Source organism: Sardina pilchardus, chromosome 16, assembly GCF_963854185.1.
Source record: "Sardina pilchardus chromosome 16, fSarPil1.1, whole genome shotgun sequence".
NCBI classification, from domain to species: Eukaryota; Metazoa; Chordata; class Actinopteri; order Clupeiformes; family Clupeidae; genus Sardina; species Sardina pilchardus.
The window spans coordinates 14,593,860-14,610,036 of NC_085009.1; the positions used below are offsets into that span (position 1 = coordinate 14,593,860).

The following is a 16,177-nucleotide window of genomic DNA, read 5'->3' on the forward strand; positions in this document are numbered from 1 at the left end:
ATCTGAATGCCACTCTGAACAAAGCAGAGAAATGGCCTTGGTTTTAAGATAACCAATGACCTCCTCCGCACGGCTGGTGCTCAACTCCTTCCTGTACTCATCCTCCTCGACCCCCAGCGCTGCCTTTGAAACAATTTCTTAATGGCTTCCTCCTACACAGCGCTGGAGTCCATGGCAGTATATATCCGAGGTTCACATGCCTCACTGACAAGCTAATCAGTAAATGAAACTAGTTCTTGGCACCAAATCATTGCTTTTTACCTTCTCCATAGTCTAGATGACAGCATGCCGTGCTCCACTCTATGTAAGAGCCGTGGTGATATTTTACAGATCACTGCTCATACACGATATTTCTCGCAATGCCTCATACGGAACATTGTAAGACAATGCTCAGCCCTCCTTCAACACAATACGTCCCAGTCAATGCTTATAATACATCCTAGTCAGTGCTAACAGCCCACACGGACTACTGCAATTCCATACTGTCTGGCATGCCTGATAAACTACCTCACCTACTTCAAATGATACAAAACTCTGCTCCAAAGATTATTGCATGCACCAAATCAACCAATCAAAGAGCACCTTTACTTATCCAGCTTCTCTGGTTGCCTAACAGATTAAATTCACATCTCTGGCCTACATACATTTCTGCCCTACATAATCATGCAGAAACCTATCTCACTAACCCCCCGTTGGAAAACTACTCGCCACTCACTGTGATCCTCCTTGCTCATTCAATACCAGACATGAATATCAACACTTTGGGTGGAAGAGCATTTTGTCACGTATAGCTCATAATGTCTGGTCTCTGGATTCACTTCCCTATGCACATCCGGCATGGTGAATCCATTTTGAAAACACTTTGAAAATGTTCTGAAACCTCTAGCATATTTTTATGACATGGTTACCTATCATTAGATGACCATTTCTATACAGCTATTTCAGTGTTTTGGTTGTTTTATTTATTTATTTTTACTCTGTCGTATTTGTGAAGCGACCATTGTTGTTGTTTTTTAATTATTATTATCATTATTTGTTCCTCTAATATTTACAGTGTGGTTGCAAATGCCAGAGGTTTTACTCAGACTGACAATCCATCAGGCAGATATCCAGTAGGTGTGATTATTGGTGCTTCCTTTTATCAGCTGAGAACAATTCCTGAAGTGAGAGATTTCCTACTGACGAGATTATGAGAGGGCGGTCCATGCTTTTATATCTTCCTAACAGGGCTATTGTGTTATACAGGGATGAGCCTATAGTGTAATTTCCTAAAGTCCATAATGTGACAAGCATTTAAACTAAGATTAAGATGTTTGAGCACATTACACCAGTTTTAGCAGAAACACATTGGCTCCTAGTAAGGTTCAGGGTTGATCTTTAACATGTTATTGTTTGTTTTGAAGGCAGTGAATGGATCAGCTCCAGGCTACTTGTTCAAGTCTCCAGGCCATTCATTGGCCAGCAATGACTTTAAGATCCTTCAGTGACCTTTAACAGGTTTTTATCTTGAACTAATAACTAACTCAGTCAAGCTTTTACTGTCCGAAATTATCTAATAGTCCCCCGTTTTGCGCTAGTTGTATTCCCTATACTTGGACACTTCTATACACTGCCCTTTGCTGGATTTTAGCTATTAGTTTGGTCAGGCATTCATTTATACTTTCAGTCAGTGTCACAGGTTTACACTGTGTTTTTTTTTGTGTCAAATTCACTTTGTGATTTACTGACCTTAACATCAACTCTGCTCTTTCTTAACTCATTTTGCAACCCAGACTGAGAAGGCTATTGATTCTTGAATTGAACCCGTGAACAGCAGTGTCACATCATGACGAAACCAGTGTGGGCGTGAGAAGACCTGGTGAGCGGCTCGGCGCGGGCTCCACGAGTTCCCTCTCTATAACGACAGTAGAATGACGTGATGTGTTAAAAAAGAGATCTGCACTCAGTCCGCACAGGAAACTTCCTCCTTTTCCTGTTTAGACTGTGACGTAATGCTCACCAAGTGCAAGATGACTGCACTTAACTGATTTCAACCCAGTAGCACCAAGTAACATCATACAGTACATCTCACTGGCTATTCACACCAGAACTTAAACTTACAAAATGGACATACAGAACTTATTCTTAAAAATGTTACATTTCAGTTGATATTGCACTCTTAATTGTAAGGAAAACAAAAAAATCATATAACCATTTAAATAACAAAGCATCATCAGATGTACTCTTCTAAAGCATAATGATATGAATATCCTGCCTCAATCACTGAACAGAGATTGCATGTGTTCAAAGTTAAGTCAAGTTTTCCGTTTTTCCCTCCGTGCATGTGCTCTCTTCCCAGTTCTTGCTCAGTGTGCTGACTTAGCACTTAGATCTTGGCTGCTATGTAGCACAGACATGGCTTCCATGTGTGAAATAGGTCTAGGGGGCTATACCTCAGTATACAAACATGAAAAACTTGCGATTTCCAAGTTGCTTCCAAGACTTGGATGATTGCCATATCATCAACATCTCTAGCGCAAAAGAATCTACGGGGTGGGCTATTTATAGACAAACTGCAGATCACATGCTCATAACTATATGAAAGAGAAGTGAAGCCACTGCTGCTGTATCTGTGAAATGAATCAGGATGGCATTAGTTCATCTTTATAGCTGACGCAATCCAGCCGCAAGACTCTTTTTCCCCCTCCCTCTCAGCGTCTCAGTCATTCTCTCTGTCTGTGTTTCCATATTAGGAAGTGAGCAGCCATATGTGACTGTCCTATCAGCGCAAGGAAATCGGCAGCTTTTATTTTCACAGTCTTGTCCCAGACAGAGAAGAGGGGCTTAGTCACGTGAACCGCGCCGTGTCTGGGGTCATTCCTCAGAGTAACTCACTAAGCCAAAAAGTAACTTGTTAAACTTTGACTGGAAAGTGATGTGTTGTGTGGTCCACTGGTTATTTCCCAGAACACAATGAAATATGTCACATTTTAAAATGTTGGTAATGTCTTAAAATTGTCGGAACAGAAAACAAAAGTAAGTCTTTGGGTGAAAGAAGAGACTTGGGTACTTAGTAACATGACCTGTCACTGATTAATTGTCTTTACAAAAACGTGGGCCCTGCAGACGTTTTTCAACCCCACCACCACTATTTAAGATGACGAGCAAGAGCAACCCTCTTATTTACAACAAATAGAGATAGACAATTTCTGTTAGTACTGAAAACAAACAAAGTAGTGACATACGTGACACAGAACATGTATACAACTACACAGACCAACTGGCATCCACAAAGTTCTACTTTGGAGACAGTTTAAATGCTTGTGTGTGTGTGTGTGTGTGTGTGTGTGTGTGTGTGTGTGTGTGTGTGTGAGAGAGAGAGAGAGAGAGTGAGAGAGAGAGAGAGAGGTTATGTGCATGCAGGTAAACATACATACAGTAAAGCACACATTCTGTTGTATTGTTGTATTTATTTGACACAAAAGGTGAATTTGGGTACAAAAAGTGGATCATTCAAGTTGAAAAGTAATCAGAAAGCCTGTAGGAGGATATAGGATGGGGGTGGGGTCTAGGTGTGAAGCACCAATTCATCCCGTTGCTGTTCTCTATCAACCTCTAAAGCCATCACACCCATCACACATCAGTAGTATTCAAAGTAATGGATGTCCATAGAAACTGAACCTTGATTACATTTGTGCACTCAGCATTTACACGTATCATATTTGTTATAGTGGTGTAAATGTTTGTTTTGTACTAAACATGATCATTTGTTTCCTTGTTCTCGTCATTTGATGAGAGGTTGTGATGAGCTACATGTACTCATGGCAAAACCTGTTGTTCCAGAACCAAATCCAATCCTAGAGAGAGAGAACGAGAGAGAGAGAGAGAGAGAGAGAGAGAGAGAGAGAGAGAGAGTATTTACGTATTTAACCTAATGGCGAGACCGGATGATCGTGCGTAGTATTATATCTGTGATGCCCGGACAAACTAAATGTCAATATCAGAGGGAAAAAAACCTACCCCTGGTGAACTCCGGGACAAATGGAGAAAGATCCATATGCAGCCCCAGGCTACTCTGGTTTAATACAACTCAACAGGGATATTTTAGGAAATCATCAATGATCATCACTGAATTAGCTATAAATAGCTGGGACAAGGTGTCTGTGTTCACCAGGTCAACTTGACTGCTGAAAACAAAATTCTCACGGCATCAGAGAGGGGGAGAAGCACGAGGGAGGATGAGATCAAGACAGCACGAAATTAATGAATATATTAACATATTTTCAGACATCATGTCTGACACATGTAAAGGGGAACTCCAGTCTAACAACTACTTAGGGTTGTGAGGACTAGAGTGAGTATTTTCATTTGGGAACAAAGTGACGTCAATCTATGTAGTTTTGCGTAACACCAGAATACCCATATACAGTACAACTTAATAAAAAATAAACAATTATTTAAGCCCTTAATTAAGCTTAAATAATCATTACTTGTCTAACCTACTAAGAATATATTACAGTATATGAATATATTACAGTAATGAATATATTCATTGTTGGTTGGACATGGCTTCTGACACATATAGGCTAAGTGTGTTAGTTATTAGCTGTTGTATATGGGTTACACATATAAGTGTGTTAGTTATTAGCTGTTGTATATGGGTTAGCTGACACATTTAAATGGGTTAGTCGTTGGTTGTCCTACATGGGTTAGCTGGCACATTTAAGTGTGTTAGTTGTCGGTTGGTTTGTTTTGTTCACCAACAACCTCTCAGATATGCAAGTCATCATTGTTATCATTTTTGTCATCAACCCACATAAATAGCTTCCTGTCACTGTAACACACATATGCACAAGACAGTGCACACGCCAGAGGGACAGTGTGGGTGTATGCGTGCAGGCCAGTGAGAGAGAGAGAGAGAGAGAGAGAGAGAGAGAGAGAGGGAGAGAGGTTGGTTTAGAGATAGAGAGAGAAACAGAAAGAGAGGTTGATTTATAGAGAGAGAGAGAGAGAGAGAGAGAGAGACAGAGAGAGAGAGAGAGAGGGGTTGGTTTAGAGAGAGAGAAAGATAAAGAGAGGTTGGTTTAGACAGAGAGAGAGAGAGAGAGAGAGAGGGAGTATTATGTAAGCTTGTTAGTTGCTTGTCCTTTTTGGTGCAGTACAGGCCAGCTGGCATGGTGAATCGATGCCCTTTTAATGAATCCCTCACACTATTCAATTTGGTATGAGTGGGGAGGTTGTTGTCTTCTTGTCTTTCAATGTGTCATGTGATGCATTAATGTTGACAAATACTCATTTTCATCCTAAGCAGTAGTTTTTTTTACCCAAAGCTTACCTTTTAATGGTTTGCTTAGAGAAAATCAATCTCATGTCACTGGTGATACTGGCAAGACAAAAACACTTACATACATAACAAATACAAAGGGTAAATTGAGCCTCTCATTTCATTAACCAGTTCTTCTTATCTCAAAACCAAGAACTGATCGAGAACCAATGAACACTGACTGAACACTCTAACATACTGACAACCAGAGTTTAAACTGTGTCTTGTGTCTTGTGTCGTGTGTGTGTTTTGTGTCTTGTGTCATGTGTCTTGTGTCTTGTGTCTTGTGTGTGTTTTGTGTCTTGTGTCTTGTGTGTGTTTGTGTGTGTGTGTGTGTGTGTGTGTGTGGGGGGGGGGGGGGGGGGGGGTGGCAGTGGCTGGACAACACCAGGACAACACCTGATTTGGTGATCGACAAGCAGCCGAAACAGTGAAGGTGAATGTGCCTTCAAGATTTCTGAGCTTGCCGTGTCACTATTTGTTCTTGTATTCAGTCCATTGTTGCAACTATGTTTAGACACTCAATGTTCAAAATCTGCAGCTGATGGGACGATAAACATCAGGTATGTTGATTCTGTGTCAGTGGGAATCCTGTACACCTTGTTCGCTGACGTGTTTATCTGATGGGACATGGGAGTGAATACAAAGCGGAACAACAAGAACACCCCAGGTGAATGCTATGTTACCTGCGTGGTTTCTTCAAAGGTAGGGGCAGAAAAACAAAGCCTGGAGATTAAGGAAAAACACAAGCACTCATCCTTCAAGCACTTTTTTTCTGCAGAGGACACCAGTATACTGTCAAGTCAAACCCACCCAAAACATTTCGATTGCAAGCCAAAAGCTGCCGATGTGGTACAAACAAAGCAGGTCCAAGGCATTTAATTAGGTTATTAGGTATGTAGGCCTATGGCTTAAGTCATATTTTTAAAATTCGCACAAGCCAACATGTTTCGACCCAGAGTGGTCTTCTTCAGGGCAAAGCAAGCCGCCGATGTGGGTCAGGGTGTGAGAGAGTCTATTTCACCCCAACCGGATCTCTTGAACACCCATGAAAACGCCTCGATTGCAACAGTCTCTATTTCTCAATGAGGATCCTTGTTGTCCTCTGGTAGGGCCCTCTTTTGAGCAACGCTGGGTGTGTATGTGTGTGTGTTGTTGTTGCGCACTTAAAGGATCTGCACTCACACATCAGTGCTGAGGCCCCTCATCCTTCCTTCATGTGGCCAAGGTGAAAGGTGGTGTTTGAGGGGTGGAGGATTGCGTCACTGGCGGCTCCATAATGGGGCTACTGTGTGCTCCCCGCGCATACAGCTGCTCATTGGGTGTGCCTCAATCCCCCAGTCACACAGGGGCCCACTGTTTCCAGTGCACACGACCAGTTCTCTCTTACTCACTCAAATACACATGTGTTACTGTTTAGACAGCCACACCAGTCCACTTACAACCGTCAACGCAGCAGCCCCAGTGTGACAGCTAACTAACACAGGCAGGAAAGTGCAATGATGGTGAATCGTGCAAAAATTGTCAGGAGAACCTCAGCTACTGCCTGTGTTCTCCAGTGGTCGCCACCTTACATTTTCTTACAAGGACTTGATCTTATCCCAGGTAAGATATTTGTTTACTCAGCAGTCAGGTACACCCTGCAACCTACAGCTGGGTTGAGTGACAATGCAAATCCCCCAAAGTAAACAAACTCCTTGTCCCAGTAAAGTTCCATTTCTAACTGTGGCGTTTCCTTGAGTCGCTTTTCACAAACGAACCTGATGCTATCTGAAGTTCTGGAGAATTTGTATTGTGCATGCTTACAGACAGCTCGCTTACAGTTAGTGCGTCGCAGGGGGACACTCCCGCCTCACCTCCCTCTTTGCCTCCGGGCACACTTTGTCCCCTATGATCTCTTTTCAAAACAGATGTGAGGGTTGGACTGCCCGGAGCAACACACGTCGCGTTCACCTCTGCCAGCCCCTGTTCCCATCACAGCACGCTTCTCACCGAGGAGGCGTGCCCTTAGCTGCTAAAACCGGCGGTGCAGACGCAAGCTTGACTCACACTCAACAAGCCAGTCAGACCATTTGCGCACGTCCTATGATACAAGCCCACGCTGTTTCATTGAGCACTTCACATAGCTCTCTTGATGAACGAAAGATTTCGAAAAACCAATGCGCGGTGTGTGGAATCGGGTTTATAGAGTTTATAGAGCTGGGAATAATCGAGGCGATTAGTGTGTTCTTAACACTTGATTTGCAAAAGAGAAAGGGGTTCGGTTAAAACAAACGGGAGTGAATTGGAACAGAGCTGAAACTCCATCGATCTCGCATCGAGGCGAGCCAGAGAGTCAACCCAGGGTGGACACACAGTGGCTTTCGTTGGATTGCAAGGTAAGATCATTTCGAAATATTTGCTAATTCTATAGGCCTATAACACATGCGTTTAAGATGTAGTCTTCTTTTACATCTTTAAGTTAGCCTATAGCCTGTTGTAGATTAGAACATCCAAAAGTATCAAACAACTTGAACTTTGGAAGGTCTTCACTGAAATCACAGGCTGCTTATTCGTTATGCACTGTCTTAAACAGTAGTTGATTTTTTTCTCTGCCTCACTGGATCATAATGGTGGTGAGTAGGAAGCAGCAGTAGTAGCAATCTACGTTTTAGGTAATAAAGAGCAGTTTCATTTCTCCACTGAACGTCCTCACATCACTTAATTTGGGTAATAGCCTGTGTCTTTGGCGTCACTTCAGCAACTAATGCCGAATGGAGCAGATTCTGTGACTTCTCAGCAGAGAAAAGTTCAAACACCATGTGTGATTTTTTCCCTTCTACTTATCAGTGAATCATCACCTATTGAGGATTACAAATTGGCCTAGCCAGCGTTTATTCATTATGGTAATCAGTCTGCCAGGTCTTGTGCAGCCACCTAACTTGCCACTGCTGTAAACATCCTCATAGGTGTGTAAATATTGTGCAAGGATCCAGTTGAACAGCATGCCAAACAAAATCTACTCCCACAGGTTTTAACCTCCTGCTAACACACTGAACTTTGAAGAGGGAAGTTGTGGTTGTGAATTGTGTCATTTGTCATTGAAAGAAGTGGTTCAGGTGTGTGTGTGCGTGTGTGTGCGTGTGTGTGTGTCTGTGTGTGTCTGTGTGTGTCTGTGTGTCTATGTGTAAGCAATAGATTGAAAGAAAAAAGAGATGTGTGAGGTGGCATGTGTATGGGTGTGGGTGACAGACAGACACTGGACTAAGGAATAGGTGGGAACGTTCAACTGGCTTGAACCTGTGTTATTATGGAGCACATGAGCACATGTATCATAAACAAAAGCCATTGTGCTCTGCCTCTGAAATATTTGGGGTCGTGTGTGTGTGTGTGTGTGTGTGTGTGTGTGTGTGTGTGTGTGTGTGTGTGTGTGTGTGTGTGTGTGTGTGTGTGTGTGTGTGTGTGTGTGTGTGTGTGTGTGTGTGTGTGTGTGTGTGTGTGTGTGTGTGTGTGTGTGTGTGTGTGTGTGTGTGTGTGTGTGTGTGTGTGTGTGTGTGTGTGTGTGTGTGTGTGTGTGTGTGTGTGTGTGTGTGTTGACTAGTGGGAAGGTTGAGGAATGTTTTTGAGCAGGAGGTGGTGGGCCATGGCTATCCAAAGCTGTTTCCTGCGAATAGAACTCCCCGAACAATGGCAGCTGCTGCAGGGTGCTGGTGATCCCGTCTGTGGGCAAACTTCTGAAGCTGCACAGGGGAGGGGGATGTTGAAATAATGGGCCAAGAAAGGAGAAAAGAGGAAAAAATAAAACGCGATACAATGGCCACCACTGCTGGGCCCACACAATGCGGGAGAATTTGGTCGGGAAGCTCGAAAGACAAAAGAAAGTGCAGCTGTGCTAGTTGCATAACACCTTTTTTGGACGCATAACCCACTTTTACTTCAAGACACCTCACATGGACGTACAACCTGACCCTGTTCTGACTCCCGTGGGGGTTAAAAACCGCAGCATCAGTTTCATTAATGAGGGCGCAGAGCTGTTGCATAAAGACACCGGCAGTCCACAGTTGCCCCGAGGCCGGTACGGTTACATGGGCACACGTCATGCTCTGTTCCAGACTCATTTGTATTCTGTCACCCAAGAACCGACACATTACATTTAATGTCCCTTCTACTCATTTGCAAGTTTTCCCTCGCTGGTTGACCATTGGCATCAAGTACTCTTTTTTTTGAGACAGTCTTCCCAATGTGGGAGGACAGACAGTTCCCTCTTGGAGGTGGAAAGTTCCACACGACCTGAATCCTCATGTCACGTTGGTTCTAGTCATCTCGTGGGTTCCTGTTTTCCCCGGTGCAGCCAGCACAATACAGCTCGCTGTACAGTCAAGTCACTGGAGGTTACCGTCAATGAGACCAAAGCACAAATCTGTCCTGTTAATATTTGATGCACTTCTTGTGTGTCGCTCAGTGCAGTGGCAGACCCTGTGAATGAGTCATGTCTGGGTTTCTGCGTCATGAGTGAAACTGATCTTGTCGTGATGGTCCCGCTTTCCGCGTCATCTGGCAAGCCATCTGTGTCCTCCAACGGTGTTTACCAGAACTCATCGGCTCCTTTCTGTTTCTAAATGTGTCTTTTCTTGTGTCTTGTTTCAGATTTCAGTGGAGGGAGGTGTTGCCGTACCTCGGGAGACCAAAGAGTGAAAAGGTGGCCTGGGAGTAGGAGAGGGGGCAGAAGAACTCGGCCGACCAAAGAAACGACCGGCACCCGCGACCGAGTTTGAGGGGTCTTCTCTTCCCGTCGAGCCGCCATGTCGCTGACCTCGTTTCACATCATGCAGACGCTGAAGAACTCGCCGGCGGCCATCCGGCGCAAGTTCCGGCGCGATCGCATCGAGAGCCTCTCGCACGGCGACCCCATCTTCAAGGCCCACTACCTGGGCACCAGGAAGATCTTCTCGCTGGACCTGGAGCAGGCCGAGGACGCCATCGAGCGGCTGCTGGGCGACGCGCCCGCTGCGGGCAAGCTGGGCAAGGACCACGCCCTGGTGGTGCGCCCGCGCTACGTGGAGGTCAAGGAGCTCAGCACGGGCCGGCAGCTGACCAAGACCTACCTGCAGGACATCGCCTACTGCGCCTCGCACACCAGCCGGCCCAACGTCTTCCTCTACATCTGCCGGCAGCCCGGGCAGCAGCTGCAGTGCCGCGTCTTCTGGTGCAGCCGGGCCGAGCGGGCCAAGGACATGACCGCCTGCCTGGCGCGCTCCTTCCAGCGGGCGCTCAACGACTGGCAGGACGGGGGCAGCGCCACGCTCCCGCAGCCCGAGGCGCGCGAGAAAGACGACGACGACGCGTCGGCGTCGCCCAATTCGACCAGAGGCTCGACGCTACCAGCCAGTCTTGGGAAAGGTGAGGGGAATATCCGTCCACGGTGAACGATGTTGGTTTGCCTACGCATTTGCATGTGATTGTGTGTGTGTGCCACATCCGCATTAAAGTAGCATGAATGACACACAAAGCCAAATCACCACATCATTGTTCTGATATCGATAAGGGTCTAATCAATTACAGGCTGAGCTTCTTTTTGAGACCGTATGCTGTTGATATTAAATTAGAGAGTGTGTGTGTGTGTGTGTGTGTGTGTGTGTGTGTGTGTGTGTGTGTGTGTGTGTGTGTGTATGTGTGTGTTTACCTACTTCCCTGACTACCTTTCAACATTCCACTGTTCTAATTTCCTGTCTCTCTCTCCCTGTGTTGCGTAACAGTGCGCTGGAGGAGGAGAGGATCCGTGTCCCGCAGCCCCCACAGGGCCATCACCCGCAGAGGCTCCGCCAGCGACAGCTGGCACTGAGACGCCCGGAAGTTCCCGGGGGCAAACTTCCATGACAGACTGCCGACTGGCTCGTTTTTCTTTTTTTTCCCCCTCTCCTCCTTTGGAGGTGGCAGTGTTTTAGAGGGAGGTTAGGGGTGGGAGGCCACACAGCTGGTCCTGAAAGGACTTTCACTTCCTCCCCCCTTACATGGTCTTCAAAAGACTGGCTATCGGTATTTCCGGGTACACGCCGTTTCATCTGCATTGACAGTTGGGGGAAAGCACAAAGGCCCTCATGGCGTCAGTCGGGGAGCTTTGGTTTGATTCCCTTTCAACGGGGAACAGAGGCCCGAATCAGCCAGTTTCCGTGGCAACTGTAGAGGACTTTTTATCATTTCTTTTTTTTTTTTTTCCGAGAGTCAGGAGTGATGTCAGATTCATCTCAAGGACTGTGCAGGCATCCGCACACAACTGAACTGGACAAAGGATAACGCTTGATGTCAACAACCTCTCCTCAGACTGCTCTACTGAACTGACAAATCTACGCACAGAGTATTCCCATGAACAATACTGCTGTTGATGTTAATGCTATTTATTTATATAAATCGTTTTTATTTAAAAGGTGTGCACCTAGGATTATTGGCTTTCTCTTGAATTCGATGGGGATTGAGTTGACTAGAGGGTGAGGGTTTGCGTTTGGGTTTGGGTTTGCGTTTGAGTTTTTTCACGCTGGGATTTGGGTTAGAACAAGGAAGTGCTGCAGACACTGATGTCAGATGTTAAGTTAAGCTTCCAACCACAGTTTGTGTTGTTTTCCTTGTAGCAGTTTGGCAGTTGGGACATGAGGTCACCATAGAACAATCATTGGGCACTTTTCCAACACTTGGTGCATGTCTCACGTATACAAAAATTCAGACACACAAACAAACAAACATGCACTCATTCGTTATCACACACTTTAGCAGATCTGCAGATTATGACAATAGTCATAGTCTTAACTTCAGCATGTTGCCTTCATATGAAACAGATTGTAATAGTTTGGTGAATGCTTTATACTTTATACATCTGTTTGTGTTTTAGTCGCTTCCTTGCCATGAAGATTGAAGGATTTAGTTGAGCCCAGGCCAGAACACAGTGTCTGAGCAAATATCAGAAGTGGCCCGTCCTGTCTCTCTCTCTCTCTCGCTCTCTCTCCCATACCCTGTTGGAACCCAACTCTCTCCGCGTTGACCAATTTTAAGTTATTTGCATTTGGGGAGGCGTTAGGCAGGCAGAATGCCAGATCATGATATTCCCATGGGGCTGGGAGTAATTTATGCCTGTGCGTGTGTGTGTCTGCTCTCCTGGGGAACAAGGTGTTCTCACTGCAGCCTGGCAGGGGTACACTCACCGTGCACCTGCATTTTAATGCACCTACTCTAGTTCAACTTCCAACCACCCACCCCATTCCCGTCGTGCATTGCGATTCTGCACAACGTCCCTGGAACATCAGCCCGTCCCAAATTGTTGGCGACTCTCTCACACATGCTGTGTGGGCTGCTACCGTAATCCTGGTGCCAGCGACACCTGGTAATGAGGGGAAGCATGACGCAGTCGCGCGGAGACGGGAACAGTGGCGGGAGCCCTCTCGCACGCTAGCTCTGGCATTTTGGATTCTCGCCCCCGGGCACTTGCGCGGACTCGGATGGATAAGTTGGGGAGGAGAGCGGGCAACGCGCCCAGCTGTTCCAGTCGAGATTTATGTCTGTGATCCATAAAAGTCCCCCCCACCCCCACCCCACCCCACCACCTTCAGAGTTCCTGAAGCAACGTGGCATTGTTACATAAGCTGACAGAGAGGATGATTGCATGGCTTAAGCTACCTAAAGGTGCCTCATTTTTGTTCGTTTTTTTGTGTTATTTTATGTTATTTTATTTTTTTGCTTTTGACTGACACGTGGAGTCGACAAAGTTTCATTTTAACTGACGTTACAAAGGCACGGTGCCTATTCAGAGTGAAAAGGAAGTGCCTGCTTTTAGATGTTTTTAAAGTGTCTCCATGTCCATGTTCTGTATGTTGTTTTATACTGTGTTGTTTGTGTACAAATTTAAATATATATGTATTTTATGGATTAAAGCTTTTATAATGAAACATTCCTTTGTGGTGTGTTATTCCAGTAAGCATGGGCTCGTATATATACAACAGCTATGTGGCTGCTGGATGTTATTCCTTCTATGCCACAAAAAAATCTTAAGTGAAAAATACAATATGGTAAAAATGTCTAGGAATGTATCGCAAACCCCTCTCTGCTTCAAAGGTTGAATATTGAACCTAAAGTAGACGGAAAACAAAATTCCATCACCGACTTGACGACAGAGAGGGGCCCCCCTGGGCCGAGGCTAGCCCTTAGATTGGACTCGTGGGACCCTGGTCTCCGAGTGCGGTGAGGGGATCGGAGCACAGGGTGCACTGCCACATTCCGACAGGGTTGCAGTCAGAGCCCTGGCCTCTGTGCTCCGATCTGGCCCCTTTCTCATCGAGTCAGCGTCTGAGTGATTTGATAGAGTTGCACAACCTCACTGCAAGTCATGTGTGCACACACATGGGCATGTCCACATGTGCGGCCAATGGCTGATCGTATAAAGAGAGATATCCATAGCCAAAACGAATCACTGAAGGTGTTCAAGGTTCATGTGCGAGTCGAGTCCTGTACAGGGCCTTGAGGCATATTCTTGCGTTATGGAAGTATTCTATTAAAACTGAATTGAACTGTTCTCCTGTTCTCTTTAACTAGAGGAACCAGGCAGGGATGCCCATTGTCACCCTTACTCTTTGCTATAATGATTGAGCCGCTCGCCACACTTATTAGAAGTAATAGTAATATCCGAGGCTATAAGTTGAATACTACGGAACACAAATTGTCACTATTTGCAGATGATATTCTCTTATATATTTCCGATCCAGAGGACTCCGTCCCTCATTTGCTAAGTACAATTAATGAATTTGGTAGATATTCAGGATACAAGATTAATCTTAATAAGTCCAATGCAATTTTTCTACACATGACACCAACTGAAAAAATGCTTGCCTCGAGTGGGTTCAATCCCACTCCAAAAGGTTTTAAGTACCTAGGCATATTCATTACCCCAGAATTGGAGAATTTATTTCAAGAAAACTATACTCTCCTTTCTTCCAAGGTCAGATCGGAACTAGCAAGGTGGACTTCACTACCATTATCAATCTTAGGAAGAATAAATTTAATTAAAATGAATGTCCTCCCAAGATTTCTTTTTCTTTTTCAGATGCTTCCTTGCTCGCTCCCAGATGATTTTTTCAAGTTGATCAATAACTCTTTTTCTAGATTTATTTGGAGTAATAAAAAACCTCGTGTTAGTCTCTCTACTCTTATGAAGCCAGAAGCCTTAGGAGGCTTGGGATTACCGAACCTTCAATACTACTTTTGGGCTGCTCAAATGAGGAACCTAATCTCATGGATAACAATGAGACAAGAATCGTTGTGGGTGAATATTGAGTTAAAAATAGTCGAACCACTGACTCTTAGCTCCCTCATATTCATAAATCATTTTGAAAAAATTAAGAACATAGGCAAGTGTTTTACTGTCGTTAACACTTTACAAACTTGGAAAAAGTGTAGAAAGAAAATGGGAATATCCTTTGGTACCTCCGTTCATTCACCTATATTTCTAAATCCAGACCTTAGATCCCAAGCTACCTTATCTAATACAAGTCAATGGACTAATCTTGGTATAGTACAATTTAAAGATGTGTTAAATATGGATCACAAGATTAAATCATTCATGGATTTAAAGTTACAGTTTAAGCTCCCAGATAAGCTATTCTTTCAGTACTTACAACTAAGAAGCCTGATTACAACATTTATTAAAGAAAGGCAATTAAGGTTTGAATTATCGGAAATAGAGGAGTTGCTATGTTCTTCTGAAACTTTAAAAGGGAAAATAAGTATATTTTACAACCTTATGACAAGAGAAGGCCCATCATCATTTGTGGGGTTGAGAAAGATATGGGAGAACGATATAGGGAAAATATTTGATGATAAAGCATGGTTAAATATTTGTAATAACATTAATTTCCCTTTCACTAGCAATAAAATCAAAGAAGCAAATTTCAAATTTTTCTACAAAACCTATTTAACCCCTTCAAAAATGCACAAAATATCAAAAGATATAACAGCTGTGTGTCAAAGATGTAATAAGGCCGAAGGGACGTTCATACACATGTTTTGGGATTGTAGCCTGTTAAAAAACTTTTGGGGCTCAATACATTCATTTATTGAAGTAGTCTTGGGTAGACAGTTCGAACCTACCAGGAGTCTATATCTACTTAATGATACAAAGGCTTTAGTCCTAGATCAGCCAAAAAGAAGAATATTCATTTTGACTACTTATTTTGCAAAGAAATGTATACTTTTATTTTGGAAGAATGCATTACCTCCATCTTTTAAGACTTTTGTGGACCAAATATCTTCTTTTTTGCCTTTAGAGAAAATGACATTAGAGAAATATAACAAAGGCTATCTGTTTGATGAGTTCTGGTGCCCTATAATTTCTGGTTTGATAAATATGAACAGGTAGATTCTAAGCCTTGACATGATTCACATTATAAAGAAAAAAAAAAAGATAATAATAATAACAATACTACTTCTACTAATAATAAATCTGATGTTGGTTATTAAATATATGCACACTTTGAGATTGAAAGCAATGCCCCCCATACACATTTCCTTTACTTTTTTTGTTTTCTTTATAACGTAGCCCTATCTTTTATCTTCTCAGTGTGTGTGTGTGTGTGTGTGTGTGTGTGTGTGTGTGTGTGTGTGTGTGTGTGTGTGTGTGTGTGTGTGTGTGTGTGTGTGTGTGTGTGTGTGTGTGTGTGTGTGTGTGTGCGTGCGTGCGTGCGTGCGTGCGTGCGTGTATATATAGACATATGAATGTATTTTCTGTTCTACGTAATTTCTTCTTTTACTTTTATTTATTTATTTTTACATTTTTGGTTATAGTATTTCTAAGTTGTTAATTGGATTATCCCTGTGTGTGGGTGGGGGTGGGGGGGATGGGGAAATAATCAAAAAGGA

At 43.9% G+C, this 16,177-nt stretch overlaps 1 protein-coding gene across 1 annotated transcript; it reads left to right on the forward strand.

Annotated features, from left to right (window-relative positions):
• The first annotated feature begins 7,366 nt into the window (after positions 1-7,366).
• On the forward strand, positions 7,367-13,215 carry si:dkey-19b23.8 (uncharacterized). Its single transcript, XM_062516784.1, has 3 exons — positions 7,367-7,680; positions 9,929-10,681; positions 11,038-13,215. The coding sequence occupies exons 2-3, from the start codon at positions 10,084-10,086 to the stop codon at positions 11,121-11,123; spliced, it is 684 nt and encodes a 227-aa protein (XP_062372768.1). The 5' UTR covers positions 7,367-7,680; positions 9,929-10,083; the 3' UTR covers positions 11,124-13,215.
• The last annotated feature ends 2,962 nt before the right edge of the window (positions 13,216-16,177 follow it).